The sequence below is a fragment of the Mustela putorius genome, unplaced genomic scaffold (genome assembly GCF_011764305.1).
Source record: "Mustela putorius furo isolate JIRA1106 unplaced genomic scaffold, ASM1176430v1.1 tig00000224_pilon_pilon_pilon, whole genome shotgun sequence".
Classification (NCBI taxonomy): domain Eukaryota; kingdom Metazoa; phylum Chordata; class Mammalia; order Carnivora; family Mustelidae; genus Mustela; species Mustela putorius.
The window spans coordinates 11,049,904-11,073,123 of NW_025421321.1; the positions used below are offsets into that span (position 1 = coordinate 11,049,904).

At 43.3% G+C, this 23,220-nt stretch overlaps 1 protein-coding gene across 7 annotated transcripts in view; it reads left to right on the plus strand.

The window, feature by feature from the left end:
* The window catches only part of AFF3 (AF4/FMR2 family member 3), a 575,972-nt gene that overhangs the window by 525,923 nt on the left and 26,829 nt on the right, over positions 1-23,220 (plus strand). For all 7 annotated transcript variants that reach the window (XM_045077717.1, XM_045077718.1, XM_045077719.1 and 4 more), the window contains 5 exons: positions 834-1,020; positions 8,647-9,747; positions 15,437-15,561; positions 18,932-19,133; positions 21,609-21,730. In XM_045077717.1, coding sequence (XP_044933652.1) covers positions 834-1,020; positions 8,647-9,747; positions 15,437-15,561; positions 18,932-19,133; positions 21,609-21,730 — 1,737 coding nt within the window. The remainder of the gene's footprint in view (positions 1-833; positions 1,021-8,646; positions 9,748-15,436; positions 15,562-18,931; positions 19,134-21,608; positions 21,731-23,220) is intronic.

Here is a 23,220-nt window from a genome sequence, read left to right on the forward strand (position 1 = left end):
ATGTCCATTTTTTCTGTTATCTTTGAGTATATAATGATTTCCGGCAAATTTTCAGCATGGATATGAATGTCAAGGGTTTGAACATGTGAAACATTTGAACATTTGAAATGCTGTTACTATAAGCCACTGTACTGGGGTTAAATTTTAAAGTCTGGAATATATAAAACCGTGTAAAGGATGGATCTTCAGTTATTTAACAAAGAGCTCAAAGGAAAGTTACTGTTTATACAGCAAGCCAGCTCCTGCAAACACTCTAGCATTCAACTCCCTGGGCAGGAAGAGGTAGGAAGCAGGGCTGTAACTTTGATGATCCCACAGGCTCCAGAACCTTTCCGCAGGCCATGAAAGCACAGAACAGAATGCTGTGCCCTTCCTCACAGCCCACTTCCTAAAATAAAGCAAACAGACATTTCCAGTCTTCACAAAATATTTCAAGCATTTTGGATTTCCTTGCCTTTTTGTAGCTGATCGGATTAGGGGTGCATTAGCAAAGCTGTTCCCAGAAACATTCATTCTGAAATGACACCACCCTCCCTTCTGAAATGACCCTCCCTTCTGAAATGACACCACCCTTCCTTCGAAAATGACTACCTGATTACCAGCTTTCATTCCCAATTTGATTTATATACACATTTTTTTTTCTTTTTTAACCATTAGGATGCCTGTGACCTGATGACTATTCTTTAGGTTCCAGGTGATGGTTGACAGATGGGCAGACCCTTAGGCACCTCTTCTCTCCTTTGGTCGAATGACAGCTTGCTCCGTGGTGTTTTGTGTTTGCTCACTTGGCTTTCCTTCCCTCTCCTTCCTGGGGGGGCCCCGCGGATTGGCAGTGCCGTGGTCCAGCAGGCCAACTGCAGAGCCTCCGTGCCTTCCAGCAAGGGCAGCAGCAGCGGCAGCAGCAGCAGCGGCAGCAGCTCATCTAGTGACTCAGAGAGCAGCTCTGGATCTGACTCGGAGACTGAGAGCAGTTCCAGCGAGAGTGAGGGCAGCAAGCCTCCCCACTACTCCAGCCCCGAGGTAAGAAGAGCCTCCCCCTCCCAGCCTTGCTTCTTAGCTCTCCAAGGTGAGCACAGTAAATCCCTGGAGTCTAGTTCTCACACCGGTCCCCTCCCCCACTCCCCATCTCCCTGAGCTCCAACTCAGGACTGGCCTGGAGGCCACCACCACTTGGCAGCCAGTTAAGGTTTGTTTGGACTCATCATTTTCACCACTCTGCCATCTCCTCACCGTTCTCCTAGCAGAGCTCCCTTTGAAGTACAGAAACTTCATCTTTCATTGTCCAAAAATCTCTGGGTTAACTTCCAGAAATTTCCAAGTATGCTGTACACATCATCACCTGGAAATAACCTCTGGATCCAGTCTCCCTAAGGGTTAGTGGAGGCAATAACTAGACAGGGCAGTTCAGCCCCTGGGAAGTGTGGGCACCCATAAATCAGGGGGAAAGGAGTTTTATGGATTAGAATTGGTTAGAGTCCTACCTTTTTGCAGTTTGTCATGGATTAGAAGAACTAAGGCTATAAATATTAATAAAAGCTTGTTAACTGTGTTTTCTTTGTGAAAATATAAAAAGAAAAATTAGCATCAACCTACAAATAATAATGAAACCTTTTATAGCCATGATGAGTATCTATGTGGAAGATTTAGGTGCCTCATATAAAAGCATTATAAGGTACCAATAAAAACCATTGCTGTTTTTACTTTAAAGGGGAAAAGGGGAAATCAAATAGTAATTCAGCACAAGGAGGTTCGTGGGAGAGGGTTGAAAACAAACTTCTCAAGTCCCTGGTTCTGTGATTGCCAGACATTGATTGCTAACGGGGGCATAAAATATGGTTGCTTCTTGGGTATATAAACATTTGACATTACCGTGGATCACAAGATTTACATTTTTGGCCTACAAGCCTTTGTACCACTTTGGGGCCAAAAATTCCAAATAGGTTCTGAAATAAAATTGAAGCCTCTGGGGTACATGGGTGGCTCAGTTGGTTAAGCATCTGCCTTTGTCTGGGATCAAGCCCCACATCAGGCTCTCTGCTCAGTGGAGAGCCTGCTTTTCCCTCTGCGTGCTACTCCCCCAGCTTGTGCACTTTCTCTGCCAAATAAATAAATAAAATCTTTAACTAACTAAAAAAATAAAACCGAAGGCTCTTTTGCAAACCGTGGCAGTGAGAGAGGAGCAGAACAACCTTAAGGGGCTGTACAATCCAAGGTTTCAGCTTGATACTTGTGCCTCAGGACATCCTCACACCCTAAAGCAATTGTGTTTTTATCTGCAGTTCAGAGACTGGCTCTTAAGTTCCCTCAGGTATTTCCCCTTCTCGTCCCCTACCAGGAGACTGAGGCTTTTTGCAGAAGTACTGAGAATTTCTCCACACTGTTCATTCCTTTGTCAGCACCTTTTTGCTTTGCACTGAGAGCTCTCCATTCACCCTCAAATCCGCCATCTCTATCTTTCTTGCATTTTCTCTCCTTTCCATGATGCTCACTCTCCTCCTCCGCCATCCTTCTCTCTATTTCTGTCTACCAATATAAGGGGAAGGTCCTTAGCAACATTAATCTGTAATGGTGATATAACCCTGACTTTCCCAGAAACTAAATTATTATTCCTTCTTTATAATTTCATTCATTCACTCATTTAGTATTCATTCAACAAATATTTACCAAGCATCTGCCACAGACTTACTGCTTGGCCTTGGAATACAGCAATTTTCTGACAGAAAATGTCCCGATCTTCAAAGAACTGACATTCTACTGGGAAGAATTTGAAACAAAAAAATACAGGCGTTAAACAGGCTTCTTCAAAGCCAACTTTATGCTATAATTTGTTGAGAAACTCCAGAATATTTAGTTATAAGAAATAACTGGGTACCAGAGATATCGCAAGATCCAAGGGGGCCAGTAGAGGTGCTTAAAAAGTATTAGTGTCCGTGAATAACCCTTCCCCTCCTCCAGTCTCTTTGTAACTTTGAAGGTTAAATTTATGAATGTTAAGTCTTATTTTCATGCTGAAATGTAAATCCTGGAGCTACTGGCTAAACCTAGTCCAAGAGAAGTACAGTTAAAAAGTGCTTGAAGCACATTCTTTCTAAATGTCATTGAGATAATTACAAAGACTTGAACTCCTTGGTGATGAAAGGAAGCTCTTGTCTAGAGAGCTTTCAGCAGCTCTCAGAGGCCTTTCGCCAGAGGGAGGGAGTGTAAGTCTAGTAAAGCTGGCGAAGAAGTTTAAGTTGCCTGAAGCCACAGAGTTTCTGCTGCTCTAGGCAGAGGGAATGCAGAAGTGACAAGTGATGTATTAGCCATGCTACATGGTACTTCTTCCACTGGAATGGAATGTATCAGTTGGAGTAAAAGTAAGGTTACTTTTAACACTTCTCCCAACATTAATACAGACATTCACACTTGAGAAATAAAATGTGTTTGCGGAATGAAAATTGCAAAGACATGAAGTAGCATTATGTGACCGACCCTCCCCAGTGTCTCTCTCTTCCTGGACTGAGCTGGCCCTGGTCATCTTTTCTTTTCTTTTTCTTTTTTTTTTTTTTAATTATTTATTTATTTATTTTAATTTCTTTTCAGTGTTCCAGAATTGTTTATGCACCATACCCAGTGCTCCATGCAATATGTGCCCTCCATAATACCCACCACCAGGCTCACCTCCCACCCAACCTCCCACCCCCCGCCCTTCCAAAACCCTCAGATTGTTTTTCAAAGTCCACAGTCTCTCATGGTTCATCTCCCCCTCCAATTACCCTGACTCCCTTCTCCTTTCCATCTCCCCCGGTCATCTTAAGGAGAGCAGTTAGACCCGTTTTCCTGAACCCCACGAGACAATGGGACTCTGTGATATCCACACACTTCCATTCCACTACCCGGAAAGTTCATGCTGCTGCTTTGCAGCAAAATGCTTCTGGCCCTCCTTTCCCTCCCAGTACCATCCTGCTATGGAAGTAGAAGGAGGTACTCATGATGTTCCAAGGCACCTGCGTGCTCCCTTTTAGTGTGCCAGCACTGGAAACCCACTGGGCCCAGCTGAACTGTTCTTAATGGCTGTGGTTGTAGAAAGCCACTGCATTTTACATGAATCACCATAGGTAATGTCCTAGCTGCCACCAGCATGAAAGAGCCACCATAATCTGCTTCTGTCACTACAGATCCCCTCTCTATGGCCTGACATTTGCTTACTTGTTCTCAGGCTAGTTTTCTTCACTGGAGTTTTGTCTTCTTTCCTGGCGTGGTACATCCTTTCCTCTCAGAGCATTCCAGAGGGCAGCACCTTCCGCCTCAGCTAGCACACACATAAGAGCATACAGAGCTCCCTAGATCAGTGATCCCCAAGTAACAGATGCTGTGTGGGACAAAGAGAGCCTGGTCCCATGATTTTGAGGGGTGTCAGGATAAAGTCAGTTTAATTCGTCTCCTTAGGGAATCACCCAGCCCTTCAGCCCTTCCTATTGCTCATGTAAACTGAACTATTCTCCATTGCGACATTTCCCAAACTTACCTGACCGTGGAAATTTTCTTCATGTAAAGTATGAGCCAAATGCACATTTTGGAATATGGGGCCCTAGACCATTCTTGAAAATAAGCATAAAAATGTGATGCAGTTCACTCACTAATTAAACAGGCTTCTCCTTAATTAGGCATCTGTGGGGTACATGGGCGTGGGTGCTGTGAAGGATGTGGACAAAGCAGGGACTCAAGTCCATGGTGGAGAGCTTGTGTGTGAATCAGAAGGAAAGGAAGATTAATCAGGGAGGAGAGTAGAGGCTGAAAATACAAAGCAGCCAGCAAGCAAATGGACAACACCAGGCGGAAACCCTGAGGAAGTCCACCACAGCCAGCAGCATACCAATGAAGGACAGCCCAAGCCCTGAGTTTTCCCTCCTCTGCTGCGCTTAGCTCCTCACCATTTAAGCTTCCATGGCCGCAATTGCCTCAGCCCCAAAATGGTGGATAGTCCTGTCCTGCCTAATCTGTAAAGCTGTTCTGAGGAATAAATGATAATAATTTGAGCAAAAGCCCGTTCTAAATTGTTCTTAGTAGCAGCAGAGTCTCCCTACCCTATTACAGACACTGCAAGCCATACAAAGAAACAGAGTCCTGGCCTCCCCGGAAAGAAATGTTTAGCTTTGTTGAAGACCCAAGATGTATACATGTGAAATGAATATGAACGTCACAAGACTATGCAGTTAAAAAAAAAAAAAAAAAGGCTATGCAGTTGAGGATAATAGAGGCCAACAGGAATTGTTTGGAGAGTCAGTGGTGTTCTCCAAAATTAGATCTAATTCTGTCATTTTAGGTTGAAGACCAACATTTCTCAAAGGAATGAGGCCCCCCTTTCATGAGGCTAAGTCAGTGAGAAATGGGAGATTAGACAAAGCAGCAGGGTTGAGAATCTGATTTTTATTTTTTTTACTGATTTTATTTGAGTGTAGGTGACACACAATGTTACATTAGTTTCAGTGTATGACGTAGTGATTCAACAAGTTTAAGCATTCTGCTATGAGAATCTGGTCTTTAAACTTAGATATGGTCTACGCCCATACCACCCTGAACGCGCCTGATCTCATCTGATCTCGGAAGCTAAGATATGGTCTTAGACAGATATGGGTTTAGCCATGGTAGTGCTTGGTAGCTCTGCAGTTTTGGACATGTCACTAAACTTCTCTGAGCCTCATCTACAAATTAGGAAAAATAGTATTTCTTATCTGTATGGATTAAATTAGATGATATCTGTAAAGTGGAGTGCACAGCCATGTGTTCAGCCATGAAAGATGACTGTAAGATGAAGGATGCTCTTGAAAACCCGTCCAAGGCATTTGAATTTCCTTTGAGAGGCAATAGGAGGTCATTGTAGGTCCTTTAGAAAGGGAGTGTGATTTAGTGATGTGTTGAAAATGGTACTTTAGACTGATTCTTTTTAGCTGTGAAGTGCGGAAAAAAATGACATGATCCTAAAGCATACCAGGCAATGGGCCCATACTAAATCTATTAAATTCTTCCCTTTACTGTCAATGCTCCCATCAGAGAGTTTTAATGCAAATCTCCCTGTATGCAGCTGCATTTTTGGCTACAGGCATTTGTCTGTGTTCTCTCACCTAAGACCTGAACTGTGGAAGGCCCACGGTGGTGGGGGTGAGGGCAAACTAGTGTTAAACGTGGTGGTAGGGCCAGTGTGAGTGCCTGCTTTGCCATAAATATTTGCACCCTCTCCCCAAATGTGGCCCCTTTCTACAAGAGGTCCCTTCAGCATCCATTCATACTGACCGTGTCCTATTACACTAGGGCAGCTGACGCACACAAGTCATTAACGTGCCTATGGTCACGTTGGGAGCTAAATGGGGCAGGGAGGAGACACTACCAGAAGCTATAAATTGTTTGCCACCAAATTCACTTTCAGCCACACTCAGCTAATCCCAGTGAAAGCTTTCCCCTGGCAGCAAAGCTGTTTGTGTCCTGTTGTCCTGCTTTCTCTATTGCATGCATCTCCCATTGCAGTATGGACTGGGTGTGCTCTTAGGATTCCTGGGTTCCTTTCCTCTGGAAAAGCCAAAATAAAGCGAGGTCAGACTTTACATAGAAAAACTTAGAGGTGCAAAATGATAACTTTTTGCTTTTTTTGCATCTTGCCCTGGTCCTTTTGGTACACAAAAACAAAGGAAAGACAAGTAGAAGGACAGACTCCCCAGAGGGGCCATAAGTGTTTCCCCTCCCATGCCTGTGTCCCTGGGGGGAGGCCTCTCCATCCTCACTGCCTGCCCTGGGAGAAGGGCCCCAGATCCTTAAACTGGCCTCCACTAAATGTGGCTTGTCCTTCCCAGTCACTGAACACCTAGTGCTGGTGTTCTCTGAAGTGCAGTTGGCTTCATCTCTTTTGGGGGAAACAGCAGGTTGTCCGTGATTCCTGGCACAGCTCTAGTGCTTGGTGCCCACACTCTGTGTCCTCTTCATCTTGGCTCCAGGCCCCTCTGGCCCATCATAAGCTTCCCATGTCCAAAGCTATGTCTAGCCCCAGCCAGGGCCAAGACTGCCTGTTCCACTCCCCTCAGATCCTTACTGCAAGGGCTTATGCCACAGGTTCTCTTAATCTGGACCTCACTGTTGAAAAACAAATTCTGACACATAATAGTAAGCTTTAGGAAATTATTATGTTTTAAGAAAAGGGTTTTCAGGTGCCTGGGTGGCTCAGTCATTAAGCAGCTGCCTTCTGCTCAGGTCATGATCCCAGGGTCCTGGGATCAAGGGCCGCATCGGAAGCCTGCTTTTCCCTCTCCTGCTCCCCCTGCTTGTGTTCCCTCTCTCTATGTGTCTCTCTCTGTCGAATAAATAAATTTTTTAAAATCTTTAAAAAAAAAAAAAAAGAGGGTTTTCTCCTACAAGGGAGCATGACTTGCTCTGGACTTTAACCAATCCAGATTAAATGCAAAGGTAAGCAATGTCTTCTTTGTTTTAAGCTGGAAAGTCGTCTTTTCAAACAATAGATGCCAGAAATTCAGAGGGTGGGAGGCCATAGGGAAGGAAAAATCCATCACTTGAAATAGCCAAAGTATTTTCCCCATGTCACGCATGGTCACAAATAGAAAACACTCTGCCTAAAGCTTTACACTTACCAATATACTTCTTTTCTATTAATAATCACAGATGCTGGAAAAATGAACTTGTATTAGAAATCAACAGCACTTACCCTCTGTATACTCATCAATTCTTAACCTTTTTCTGAGCCATAGATTCCCTAGAGACTTGTGGACCTCTCTCTGAGAAAAATGCATCTACACAGCACTCTGATTCAGGACATTCCCTTACTCTCTGGAACCAAACCATGGGGCAGAGTGTAAAACCTAGTGTCCATGATTTGTCCTAAGGTGATTTTTCCTCTAGTGTCCTAGAGTGTCCATGATTTGCTCTTAGTTAACAAAACTGCATGCAGGAAAAGTTTCCATCGTCATTTCCATTTCTGAAACATTTCCAGCAAAATGGAATGGAAGCAGGTTGAAGATGGACTAACCAAGTCCAGCTACCAAAGCATACGTGGCACACAGAGCTCCTTTTGAAATCCTTCTCTGCCACTAAACAAGCCATCCCCCCAAAGTTATTGCTTCTGCTGTTAAATTACCATAACCTACTTGCCTTTACCACATTAATTATATGTTAATTGCTTGTGATTATAGTTTCTACTTAGTCCCCTCTTTTAATCTCTTCTCAATTTTTCAGTCTTACCAAAAAAATGAATGTTTTAACACTCAGGGTCTTCATACTATTTCCCAATTAACTTTCCTGGAATCCCAAGTTTATATACATATGAATAATTATAAAAAAATATACATTGTGTAACAATCAAAAGTGCTGGAAATGGGTTCTAATGAAGCGCAGGACTATCCCCTTATTTTTTCCAAATAGGCTTCATGCTACTGCGCTGACATATAAGTGCCTTGGGACAGAAAAGGGATGCCACCCCTGCCTCCTGTGTGCCAGGCCAGCAGTCACTACACACACTTACTGCTTACATATTCCTTTTGCTTGCAACCCATTGGTTTCCTGTTCATACACCTAGGGGAGTAAGTGAAGATTAAAAACAGCCAAGCCTCTTTTAAGTGAGTCTAATAAAAGATGTTTTGTTTGTTGCCGGTATTCTTCTTTTAGGCTGAACCAGCGTCTTCTAACAAGTGGCAGCTGGATAAATGGCTAAACAAAGTTAATCCCCACAAGCCGCCTATTCTGATCCAAAATGAAAGCCACGGGCCAGAGAGCAATCAATACTACACTCCAGCAAAAGAGGAAGTGCAGGACTGTGGGAAACTTCCCAGCGTTTGCCAAACCAGCCTGAGAGAGAAGGACATCAAGAGCGCTTGCAAGGAGGAGCAGAGGCCAAGGACAGCGAACAAGGCCCCAGGGAGTAAAGGAGTGAAGCAGAAGTCTCCTCCAGCGGCCGTGGCTGTGACTGCAGCTGCCCAGCCGCCCGCCGTGCCTGGCGCGCCAGCTGAGAGTGTGCCCACGCCCACCCGGAGGTCTGTAGGAAAGAAGCCCACCAGGCGTACCGAGAGGACCTCCGCTGGTGACAGCACCAACTGCCATCGGCCCGAGGAGCCCGCAGCCACAGACACGCTGGGGGCGAGCGTGGTGATCCCTGCAGAGCCCACCAAAACCAGACCCTGCGGCAACAGCAGAACGAGCCACCGCAAGGAGCTGCGCTCCTCAGTGACCTGTGAGAAGCGCCGCACGCGGGGGCTGAGCAGGATTGTCCCCAAATCCAAGGAGTTCATAGAAACAGAGTCGTCATCTTCCTCCTCCTCCTCAGACTCGGACCTGGAGTCAGAGCAGGAGGAATTCTCTCTGTCCAAAGCGCAGGCCGTGGCCGCTGCTGCTGCCGCCTCCTCTGGGAATGACCAGAGGCTGAAGGAAGCGGCTGGCAGCATCAGCAGTGGCAGTGGCCCCCGAGCCCCTGTAGGCTCCATCAACGCCAGGACCACCAGTGACATTGCCAAGGAGCTGGAGGAGCAGTTCTACACACTGGTCCCTTTCGGGCGCAATGAACTTCTCTCCCCTTTAAAGGATAGTGATGAAGTCAGGTCTCTCTGGGTCAAAATTGACCTGACCCTCCTGTCCAGAATCCCAGAACACCTGCCCCAGGAGCCTGGGGTCTTGAATGCCACTGCAGCCAAGGATGCTGAGAGCACACAGGCAAGCCATCCATCTGACACTCCAGCCGAAAAGGCTTTGCCAAAATCCAAGAGGAAACGCAAGGTAGGCCTTGGGCTGAGGGCCTGGCAAGGGAAGGCGGGCTTTCCCTTAAGTTGTGGGGAAATGTTGAAGCCCACAGGGAACACCGGTCTGCATTGGACAGGCAGTAAGTTTTATGTGTGTCCTTACTCAACATCATTCCTCGAGTACTTCCTGTATGCCACATGCTTAAGTACCTGACATTGATTAACTCCCCTAAATCCTTAGAGCTGCCTGATGGGAGAAGCACCATTCATAGTTCCATTTTGTCATTATAGATAATTCAGCCCTGTCCAACCACATGGGAAAGCAGGCATATGGGAAATCCTTACCAAGAGTGTGCAGAGGCAAGCTGGATCCTGGGGCCAGTAGAAAGCTAAATATAAGGTGACCCTCACTCTTAGCTGGAAGGGACAGGGTGACAGTGATCAATCATAGACCTAAAGCCAATAGCCTGACAGAGTGTAAGACTGTGACTGGGGTGAAGCAGGAAACAGGAGTGTCGGCCACCAGGCCGGGGGTGGACAGGCCGAGGGAGGGGAGCACTAGCCTGCAGCGTCCACACCAGTGGCTGCTGCTCCCAGTACCCTTGACCAAGGAGAAACTCTGTGTTGGAGAGGGACTGGGAGCAAGGCCCTGAGGAGGACAAGCATGGAGCAGTCAGAGAGCCACGGAGGTAAACAGGGTGCACCAGGAAGGCAGGGAGTAAGAAAGGAGGCTCAAGTGCTGGGGGTTGGGGGGGTGGAGCAACTCTCCATCTGGAAGCAGCCCCCACTATTTGCCATGTTTGCAGACTTTTGAGGGCAGAAATAACTTACTCATAAAGCCAATTTTGAGGAGTTTGGTCCCCTCCCATTATTGTTACCTTCTGAAGTAACTCGGGCCACAGCAAAACACACACAGGTGACAAACCAAAGATCTCACTATCATGCATAGTTCTAAATTGAGGACAAAATCATTCACAATAGTTAACATACCTATGATGTCCCCATGAGGGATGCTACTCTAGGCACTTTGGACCTATTAAATCATTCAGTCCTTACAACTTAATGAGGCAAAGTTTGCAGATGAGGAAACTGAAGCTCAGAGATCCTAAAGCCTCATGCCCCAGATTCCCACAGGTGATAAGGGGCAGAGTCAGGAAGGAACCCGGAATGTCCGGCTTTGGGCTCTCCCAATAAAACATTAGTCTGAGGGCTGTGTAGTACTCTCCCCACCAGCCTCTGGCCAGAAAGGCTCTATGTCTGGAATTTTTTTTTTAAAGATTTTATTTATTTATTTGATAGAGTTCACAAGTAGGTAGATAGGCAGGCATAGAGAGAAAGGAGAAAGCAGGCTCCCTGCCAAGCAGAGAGCCCCATGCGGGACTCTCCCAGGACCCTGAGATCATGACCTGAGCAGAGGCTTAACCCACTGAGCCACCTGGGCGCCCCTATGTTTGGAATTTAATGCTTGAGGTTGCCATCTTGAAATTCATTTTATCTCTGATTTTGTGTTTTTGTTTTTTAATTTTTTTTAAAGATTTTATTTATTTGACAGAGAGATCACAAGAAGGCAGAGAGAGGGGGGGAAGCTGGCTCCCTCTTGAGCGGAGAGCCCAATGCAGGGCTCGATCCCAGGACCCTGAGCCAAAGGCAGATGCTTAATTCACTGAGCCACCCAGGTGCCCCGATTTTGTGTTTTTAAGTGAAGTGCGATGGACGGGATGATAGAACCCAGGCTCGCGGGAGGAGTGTGGAGCTCTAACTCACATGTGGTCCCCCATCCTGTCTGTTTCCACACCATGGCTTCTGCCAACCTTTTGGCCCCTTGGCCCTCCAAAGTTTGTCAGAAGGCTTACAGGAAAAGTTTCCATCATCACTCCCATACTGAAACACTCTGGCAACACAGTGTAGAAGCAGGCCCTGTGCCACCCTCTAGTCCCCATCTCCTTCCAGGGACCTGTGCTTCTCCTCTAAGCCCCCAGGGGCCAAGGCACATCAGGTCAAGATAAGCATCTCACCCAGCCCTCATCCAGGATGTGAGAAGTCTCAGAGCAGGGGACTACAATCTCCCAGGAGTTGTAGGTTGGCCTTGGGTTGAGGAGTGGGCCATGGAAAGGAAATGTCGACTTCCCTAGCCCAATACATCTGACAGGCACGGGAAAACCACTGTTGGGCCTGTGCATGCATATAGTCACGGGACTGGCCTGGGCCCTTCAGTCTGCCTGTGACCCCTACGTATCCCCATGCCTGAAGAAACATGATATGAAATGGTAATTAAAACATCACCATGATAATTCAAGAGAGAGACTTTGACAGACAGGAAAATGTTTTCTACTTTAGTACTTTATAACATTATTCTTTTCCTGCTCTTTTCTTCAGTTTATCTTTTGAGGCATAATTGACATAACATTATATTAGTTTCAGGTGTACATCATAACAGTTCAGTTTTTGTATGTATTGCAAAATGATCTCCGCAATAAATACAGTTACTATTCATCATTATACAGTTAGAATGTTTTTTTTCTCATGAAAACATTCAAGATCCACTCTCCTAGCTACCCTCAAATATGCAGTAAAGTATTATTAACTACAGTCACCATGCTCTGCATTACATTTCTATGACTTATTCATTTGATAACTGGAAGTTTGTACATTTTGACCCCCTTCACCCACTTTGCCCTCCCCTCACCCTCCCCTCAAGCAACCACCAGTCTGTTCTCTATATACCAGCTTGGGCTTTTTTCTTTATTTGGGCTTTGTTTTTATATTCCATATCTAAGTGAGATCATATAGTATTATTTTCTGTCTGACTTATCTCACTTAATAAAATGCCCTCAAGTTCCATTCACGCTATTGAAATGGTGGGGTTTCATTTTTTAATGACTAAATAATATACTAATACACACACACACACACACACACACACACACCACATCCTCTTTACCCATTCATGCATTGTTTCCATGTCTTGGCTGTTGTGATAAATGCTACAATGAACATGGGGTTGCATAATACCTCTTTGAGTTGTTGTTTTCCTTTTCTTCAGATAAATATACAAAGTGGAATTGCTGGATCATCTGATAATTATAGTTTTAATTTGGGGGGAAACCTCCATACTGTTTTCCAGAGCAGCTGCACCAGTTTACATTCCCACCATCAGTGCACAAGGGTTCCCTTTCTCCACATCCTCGCCAACACTTGCCATTTGTTATTTTAGCAGTTCTAACGGGTGTGAAGTGATCTTATTGTGGTTTTGATTTGCATTTGCCTGATGATTAGTGATATTGAGTGTCTTTTCATGTATCTGTTGGCCATTTGCATGGTGTCTAAACATCTGTTCAGATTCTCTGCCCTTTGTTTAATTGGGTTGTGTTTTTGCTATTGAGTTGTAGGACTTCTTTATATATTTTGGATATTAACCCCTTATCAGATACATATTTGCAAATATCATCTCCCATTCGGTAGGTTGCCTTTTCATTTTGTTGGTGGTTTTCTTTGCTGTGCAGAAGCTTTTCAGTTTGATATAGTCCTACTTACCTACTTTTCCTCTTGTTGTCTTTGGTTTTGGTGTCAAATTCAAATAAGTATCACTAAGACCTATATCAAGGATCTTTTCTGGTTTTTTGATCAAGGGGCTCAGTGTTTTCACTTTGCACTGAACCCTGCAAACTATGTAGTCAGCCCTGGCCTCCTGGAGAACCTTAATCAGGTGACCTTACCTTCTCTGTACTTCAGTTTCTTCATTTGTGAAATGGTGACATCTTTGCAGAGGTGTTGTCAGGTATAGACCATATAATTCAGTTATATGGGCTAGCTCACTACTTCTTTATCCCTCTTCCCTTCTGTTTCCCTCTAGATAAACTGCCCCCCTCATTATTTGTGGGACTGATGGGTAAATGGATAGACTAATGGAAAGAAAGACAGAAAAAAAATAGTTTTTTAAGAAATATGCATAGCTAGAAATTGATAAACATAGATTGGAAATACATATAGCATACATAAATAGATGTACAGAAAGACATATATATAAATTCCATAATATTCTATATTTAAATAATTTTATTATGGCATTTCTAAAAATTTTTAACTTAATGAAACTTCATTTACACCAAGCCTGACACCTAGCCCTCCTCCTAAAATCTAGTGAGTCACCATTAAATACAGACACAGAGAAGTGAAAGAACATTTTCATAACAATCTTCACTCAGCATCTGGGGTGTTAATACCCAGCTCTGGGACACCATAGACCTGGCTGCCAAAGGTTCAGAGTCTAGCCCTGGTAGGAACCCAGAGCAGAAGACTAGGGATTCAGAGCTTTGGTTTGGGGTCACTTGGGGTCAGCTTCAGTGTAAGCATCTGAGATCCTGTGACAGAGGCTGTATGACAATCCCAGCTAGAGAGAGAAGGTCAAAGTCTTTCTATCTTTGAAGTCAGCACTTACGTCCTGGAAAACACTGCTGAAAGCCCTGAATATACTGTAACTGTGTCCACTTTCTCACCCAAAATGGAACTTTGTTGAGTATTTACATTGTACCCTAAAAGTTAAACACAGGGCACCTGGGTGGCCTAGTGGGTTAAGCCTCTGTCTTCGGCTCAGGTCATGATCTCAGATTCCTGGGATCGAGTTCCACGTCAGGCTCTCTGCTCTACAGGGAGCCTGCTTCCTCTTCCTCCCTCTCTCTCTGCCTGTCTCTCTGCCTACTTGTGATCTCTCTCTGTGAAATAAATAAATAAAATCTTTAAAAAAAAATTAAACACAGTCATGGAAACAAGAATTCCATTGAAATACTATTTTTTAAATGTAAATTCAATTAACTAACTTATAGTATATCATTAGTTTCAGATGTAGTGTTCAGTAATTTATCAGTTGTGTATAACACCCAGTGCTCATCACATTCCATGCCCTCCTTAATGCCCATCACCCAGTTATTCCATGCCCCCCACCCACCTCCCCTCCAGCAATCGTCAGTTTATTTCCTAGAGTTAAGAGTCTCTCATGGTTTTTCTCCTTCTCTGATGACATCCCATTCTATTTTCCCTCCCTTCCCCTACAGTCTTCTTCCATGTTTCTTATATTCCGCATATGAGTAAAACCATATGATAATTGTCTTTCTCTGATTGACTTATTTTGCCCAGCATAATACTATTTTATAATAAAAGTTACATTAAGAATTCTAAGCTGTCATGGGATAGAAATTGTTAACTAGAATTAAGACACCAAGAGGTAACAACATTTGCTTGAAATTCATAAAAGCCATATATTTCAAAAAAATGTCTAGGCTTGTCATTGTCCTTATGGCATTAAGCCCAGGTTATGGTAATTATACTTTATTCAGATGCCAAGAAATGCTAAAATGAGAGACACTGGAGGTACAGTGTGAATTCAGAAGAGGTCGTCTTTGGAGAACTAAGTCAGATATATTGATGACAGACCAGTTTTCATCATTCACAATGTTCCCTCTCTAATGTTGATCCTGGTGTCGTGCTTTTCCTCTCAATAAAATGTCTATAGTAAAACTGACAAGATTTCATTCTTGTTGGTTGAAGAGCTGACCAGTAACCTAGAACAGGGACAGGAACAGTGCAACCACATTCCTGTTGGGATACTCTCTGGAAAAGCCGAGTAAGCTGGTCTCCTGGGAGCCCTTGCTCTGCAGAAGGTTTTGGTGGGAGCTCATTATGATCCCTTGAAATCCAGAGCTGATTAGTTTTTGCTTATTTCCGTGCAGTGTGACAATGAAGATGACTACAGGGAGGTCAAGAAGGCCCAGGGAGAAAAAGAGAGCTCTTCACGACTGACTGCCTCTGCCAATAATACTTTACCTGCAAACCACTGCAGCATGAATATCAACAGGTATGCATGTTCCACTGAAGGTACAGGTAAGCCCAAAGGATCTCTGGGTCCAAAAGGCAGGTGCCATATTTTAATGACTGCTCTGGTCTGGGTCTTCAGACTTGTTTCCCTTGATTTAACTAACCTAAGGCTAACAATTAAGCCTGGATGTGTGTTCCTGTCAGAACCCCCAGAGCCACTGTCAGGACTCCTTTTTAACAAAAGACCGGGTACTAGTTATACTCATTCTGTGCTCTCAAAGACACACCTTCCCTCTGAAAACTCAGTAACTGGATTTTCAAACCATTATTTTAATAGCCACTAAACCCATAAGAACACTAAGCCTATTAACATGAATGAAAAAATATAAACTGAGTTTAATCTCTTGGATATAGACTAAAATCATGGCATTAGACAGGATCTGTGTCTCCAAGGTTAAATGGCACCAAGTCACTCCTCTAAAGGGGTTCCAGATAGAACCACATTGCACCAAATTCCCTCTCTGACAAATGGCTTTCTAGCAAGGCAAGGTCCCCCATATTTATTAGAAGTGAGTAGCTTATCATCAGTCATAGACGCTCTTTCCATTTAGAAATACCACAGCTCAGAAACCACTTTTCCTCTGCTAAGACAGTCCTCACTCTCCCTAACTGTGTACATAGAATTTTTAAGGGGAGATTAATGTTTCAGCACGACACATAAAAATGTAAACTGAAAGGTTAGGAGAAGATGTAGAGCAATACTAAACCTCCAAGAGGAAATTGGAGAGTGAGGGCACACAAGCACAGGCCCACTGCAGTGTGAGAGTCACCTTGGGAAGAAGACGAGGGCTCTTAAAGGTCTGAGCAAGAGGGAGAGTATGTGTGTAAGCTGGCCTGGCCTAGCCCACAGTGCTCTGTGCTTAGTGGGTGGCACTGTGCCTAGTGGGTGCCCAGAATCCTGGGGAAATGTGAATAGGAGAAATGTGGCTCCAAAACGTCTTTTAAATATGTGATATAGTTGTAAACGTGCTTCTTTGTTAATGCACTGAAAACCTTTCTAGCAGATCCTAGTAACTGCCATAATATCTAAGTAGCGACAAAGAAAAATAGAAGCAATATTTCAAAATGTCTGCAACCGCTGTGACATGACAGGAGAATATCTGTGATTTCCTGCTGATGACACAATCACAGGCATTGTTAGCACAACTCCCGCTAAACCACTACTCTGGAAATGTTCCATTTCGGTGAAAAGTTGTAACTTTTTCCCATCCACATTCCCAGACCCCAGGATAAAAGCTCTTGTTCTAGAGCCTTTGTCTGGCAGAGCCTTTAGCTCAGATAGTTTTATTCATGTTACATAATTACCCGTGCATATAAAAGTGCTTCAAGTTCTTTCTAAGAAAGGTGGTCTGTGCACCTCAGGAATGTATATAAGGGGATCAGCTATCCCAAAGATGAGATCCAAATAAAGTTGGTTTGGTCACCTTGAGTATGTAAACTTAGAATGATGGAGAAGAAATAATCCTATGTCCATGATAATGTTTAGTGTAATAATTTGGTTTTCCGTGAACATTTCAAACCACATAATATGTAAAATAATATTTAGAAATATGACTTTGTTTGCTTACTTGTCAAGACACAATTATGTACAGACTGTTCACATCTACAACATCAGTGTTTTCATTATCCCTGAGCCACTTTTGATTTGCCCAAAAGAGTTTTCCAGAACACATCTCACTTCTGGGTTGTTAGACACACAGTACTTTTTGAACCAGAAATCTATCACCAGAAATTCTGTCCCTACCCAGATCTATTTGCATAACAAAAAGAGCCTTGTTATTTTAACATTAAAAACTTTGGCTTTATTATCTGTTCTAGAAGCCTGTGTTTCTAATTTCTACACTGTGACCACCAACTAAGGAAATTGCTTTTTGAAGTGACTTGAATGGCTTATTTGCAATGATAGCCAACACATGCAATTAAGAAGTAATAATTGCAGGACTAGAGACTAAGTCTTTGTTAAATGGATTTACCCTTTTTAAACTATCTATGTCAAGTGACTTCTCTGAGCATCCCAAATTAGCAGTGTTTGAGTTTATTTCAGGTTAATGTGTCTTCCCTCATTTTTTTTTTCAGAGTAAAGTAATGGAGACAAGCCCATCAGTATTAACATATATAGCAAAGATTCAAATATAGGTGACTCTTTCTCTGATGGTTAATTTTGGGGAAGAGTTATATTCAGGGATAGACCATAGTTTTATTCATTTGTTTGTGGGCTTTTTTGGTTTTAATTGAAGTATAGTTGACATACAATATTTTGTTAGTTTCAGATCTACAAGGTAGTGATTCACCATCTGTATACATTGTGAAATGCTCGTCATGATAAGCACGGTCACCATCTGTAACCATCCAGAATTATTATTGTATTACTGACTTTTTATCCCCACAGTTTATTTATTTTATAACTGGAAGTTTGTATTCCTTAATCCTCTTCCCCCCACACCCCCTTCTGTCCAGCAACCACAAGTTTGTTCTCTGTATTTATGAGTCTGTTTCAGTTTTTTGTTTGTTCATTTGTTTTGTTTTTTAGATTGTACATAAAAGTGAAATTATATAGCAATTGTCCTCCTCTGGTATAAACAATTAATTTTGGATGTGAAATAAGGAACTAGAAATTAGAAAATGTTACTTTTTTTTTAGAAGGGGTGAGGGGCAGAGGAAGAGAAAGAATATCTTAAGCAGGCTCCACACCCAGTGCGGAGCCCAGTGCGGGGCTTCATCTCACAACCCCTGAGATCATGATCTGAGCTGAAATTAAGAATTGGATGCTTAACCAACTGAAGCACCCAGGCACCCCCGGCAAATGTAACTTTTAATGACAGTTTTCTGTTCTGTGTTTATTCTGATGAATGTTTGGTTAGCTCAGAAACCTAACAACTGAAAGTTGGCCTCACACTTTGCAGATTATTCTGTGATTCTGCTATTCTTCATATAATAATTTGTATAAGTTCAGGTGTTATAAAAAGTCCTTTTACAGGTGGAGAACTCATATATCTTGTGATTGACTTTCCCATTATTTGCTACTTCGGCATGTTAGAAAAACAGTAAGTTGTTAAATGTTTTGAGATCCTCGGATGAAAAACCCAGAAAAATGAAAGTCTTACTAGTGTTAGTCATTTAGCACTAGAATTATTATTCATCCTAATAAGATGAGTAAGGAAATAATGAATAAAATTTACTTATTGTTTTTTATGGTCCTAAGGCCATAAAATTGTTTCCTGGTATAATAATTCCCAATAAACGCCTTCCTACCAGTAGATTTTAAATGGGAGGTTTGGGTCATATATAAAACATTTACCTTTCCCTGTGCTGACTGTGTGACATTCCATTACTGTGATTTCCTTTTTCAGTTTGGCAATACCAATAAATAAAAATGAAAAAATGCTCCGGTCACCCATCTCACCCCTCTCGGATGCATCTAAACACAAATATTCCAGTGAGGACTTAACTTCTTCCAGCAAATCAAATGGCAGTGGCTTGTTCACTTCTGCCTCCTCCAACAAAAAGCATAAGGCTGAGAACCAGCTGCAATCTCATGCCGGAGACCTCGCGGTATGTTGATTCTCTTCCTTTCCTGATAAAAATAAAAATGAAATTGAGCACACCTCTATACTCATCTGTCTCTAGCCCGGTACAGTCTAAACACATGCTTGAGGTCTCGTAAAAATCCCTAAATGCTGCTCTGGAAAGTCCAGGTGAACCAGCACACCCCATTACTTCTTCCCACAGAGAATGACAGAAGAAGAAACCAGAGGAGACATTGTAAGCCTCTTCTGCTTAGGATGTCTCTTTGTAGAATTGCATTTCCCACTCTGAAGAGAAATGACCCCAAAGGATTACCATCTGGAGACACTGTAAATTGGGAGTTTGGAACCAACCAGCCCTTTCATTTGGGAAGATTCCTTGCCCCAGGGCAGAGTGAAATCTGGGACTGACTCTAGGCCAAAACTATGGGATTTCTCATTCCAGTTTAAGTGCAGTGGCCAAAATGTGGGAGCAGGCCCCTACCTCTTTTCCAGCAACTTTCCCAGGGGTGATTCCAGCTGCCTGTGTTGCCCTGGAGTAGGGCAGGGGTCTGGGGTCCACAGACTGTCTAACCTCATATCTAGTCCAAATGTGACTTTGGCCAGTTGCTTCATCTCTGAGCTGGTTTCATTGGCAAAATGGTGGTGAGAATATTTAAATGAGCTTGTATTATCTGAAGAACCGATACCTACAGATACCTATGTAACTAACTCTACATGTTAGTTCCTCTTTATGGCCACTCCTTCTAACAGCTGGTGGCTCTGGATCCTGTGGGGGCACATCCTCCCAAGTTCTCTCACATCACCACCATGCTGTCAGTACCAGCAGGGCTTTGTGAGGCAGGGAGAGAGATGAGGCATGAGAAGAGGGCTCTGCAAAGAAAGATGGGGGAAGGCAGTATTTAATGTTCCATCCCATGAACTACAGAGGTAAAATAGTTGGTAGAAGGTCCAGCAAGAGCCAAAATCTTGTAACATCAGGATATTAATAACTAGCTGATGCACCCTTATTTGAGAACAATTATCTTTAATTCTAGGCTCAAAGAGTCTAAGACCTTACTAGAAAAAACTGGAATAAAAAAACTACCAATTAAAATCAAAACACAAACAAAACGTTTCTTCACCACTAGAGCCCAACATAAAAGCAACCATGATGTCCAGAGAATTGTAAAATAATTACAGACTTTATTCAGTCATTCTTTCTTTCACCAAACAGATGTTTATTGAGCAAGTACTTACTGTGTGCCATACACTGTGCCAAGCAATAGAGAGCCAGTGATGACCTAACATTTATTCTGTGCCTGTGGGAACAGTCTGGCTGGGCAGAATGACATAGACAGGAAATCACACACATTGGTAATGGCTGCCGTGAGTGCCAAAAAGGAATGCAGAGACCTGGGGGCTCTTACAACCAAGAGGCTTGACTACACATAAAATCAGTCCATATTTATTTATTTTTTTTTTTAAAGATTTTATTTATTTATTTGGCAGACAGAGATCACAAGTAGGCAGAGAGGCAGGCACAGAGAGAGGAGGAAGCAGGCTCCCCACTGAGCAGAGAGCCCTATGCGGGGCTCGATCCCAGGACCCTGGGATCATGACCTGAGCCAACGGCAGAGGCTTTAACCCACTGAGCCACCCAGGTGCCCCAAAATCAGTCCATATTTAAAGAAGCATTCATACATACTCAACACATTTTAATTATTTCAGAGGAAACTGTTTGAATTTTGTAATCAAAGTTGCTTTATGATTCATGGGTCTAGCACACAATAGGTGCTCTATAAATATTTGAATCTCCAGGGAATGTGATTTCTTAATTTTTCCACAGATCAATAGTGTTCCTTTTAAAAACACATTTTAAATAATTTCTAGTTATTCCCTTTGCCTTTTCCTGCTTTTCATGGACAGCTCATGAGAATCAGTCCATTTGTGACCTGAATGACTTCTCTTTTGAGAGGGATTATAAGCCAGCAGTTCTGAAAGCTTGGTTCCTGGATCAGCATCACTTGGAAATTGCTAGAAATGTGATGTTCTCAGGCCCCACTCCACATTCTAAATTCAGCTCTGGATGGGTGGGGGTCCAGCAGTCTGTGTGTTGACAGCACTCCCCAGGATGATTCTAATGCAGACATCATCTTGGAGAACCACTGGTCTCCAACCACTGGTCTAGCCAACTGGGAAAAGTAGGGGCTTGAGTCCTAAGCCCTGGGTGTCACCCACAGTAGTTATTTGAACTTGGGGAAGTTTCTTAACTTCAGCTAGCCTCAGTTTCTGGATCTGTGAGTGTGGGTCATTAAGAACTTCCCTTCTGATACTGTTACAAGAATGCCATTTGACAACACATGCAGAAGCCCTCAGCATGAGAACTGGAACACACATATTTCTTTTTCTTTATTTAAACTCAAGGGATCATCAGTTCTAACCTAGAACACAAAACAGCGGGTTGCCCTTTCAGCCAGGTTTCTGAAAGACTGGTGTGTTGTTTTTTTGTTTGTTTGTTTAGAAGGCCGCTCACAACAATTCCGAAAACGTTCTCCACAAGTCACGGCCACAGACAGAGCCATGGTCTCCAGGTGCCAACGGCCACAGGGACTGCAAGAGACAGAAACTTGTCTTCGATGATATGTGAGTGTGGACTCTTTGTTGATGTGGTAAGGGGCAAGGTAAAACAGAAACTCCACAAGTAAGAGGGTTATATGCATGACTTGGTCAGGTGAGTGTTGCTTTCTCAAAGGGAACTGGAGCTTAACTTTGAATGCACCTCAGAGTCCTCATGGGATTTTTGAAAGGCTACAACAGCCAAAGCTACTGGGGCTACATCCAAGATGTCAGGAAGCTAAGGCAAATGGCATCCATGAGCCTTACATTCCTGAGCACCTGCATTTTGGACTGTTGGCAGTTGTATGCTCCCAGAAAGAGAAGCATTTTTGTTTTAGTAAATTATAATGGGCAAAGAATAATAGCGATGCACTCCTGGTTTATTTCATTCTAAAATGCTGTATTCTTTATAATAGCATAAACAGGTCTTAAACAGGAAAATAAATATCCTGTCATCCTTCCCAGCCCTAGCCCTTGAAACCCCAAGTATTGCTTCCATTCCCAGCATCAATTTAAAAGGAGAAGAAACAGGAGAAGAAGAGGAATAAAAATAACATCCTGGGATGCTCTTGAGATTCTGAAAATGATAAAGGAGAAGTGATATAATGATACTGGAAATTATTTAGGCCCTTAAGGAAAATAAATATGTGCCCAGGACAAGTCTGGAAGACAGAAGATACGGTTTCAAGAGTTTGGCTTGAATCCTGGTTTTGACGTTAACTATTAAACACATATCCAGTGCATGTCTGTGTGGGCTCCCCACTAAATCCCAGGGTGGAACAGTGTGCAGCACTGAGTCATCCTGTCCTCTCATTGCTTACAGTCTGAGGGGACAGACTATAATCCACTAACCCCACCCAAAACTGGAAAAAGTAAGGGGTGCCGAATGTCTTCGACCTTACTGGGAAAATGGTAATCATGATACCTCTGTCCCAGAGGTTCTCCTAAGACCCGGTTAGATGAGATCTCCTGAGAGTGACCATCTGGGCAGAAGTAATGACTCCTTCATCCCCATCTTCCACCCAACCTCTTCTCTGGCCCTGACTTCACCCAGGGTATAGACACACTCTATTTATTCACCCCATAGACATCTCAAGAAATGAGAATATGAAGTTATAGTCCTGAATTTATGCTTGGACTTCAGTGAACTAATTAAGGGTACAGAATTGGGGAGTTGAAAGCCAAATCCACATTTTTGGTTTGTTCCACTTACTGAACGCATTCCAAGATAATTGGATTTATGGAAGTTTAAGGGTGGCCCAGGAGGGCGAATGTTTTTCTCTTCTTCCCATAGCGGCTACAGCCGCACTCAACCCCCGCACACTCTTCTGGCCCTCACCATCTCGCCTTCCCTTGGTTTCTCCACTGCCCTAAGCATCAAGTGAGGGAGGTGGTAATTAATCCCTGAGGTGGGTGCATATGATGGAAGGACAGTCCTCGGTCAACCACATATAAATTAGGGTTTGGTGGTATAAATCATTCTCATGAGCTCTAACAATTTGTAAAAACAGGAGATT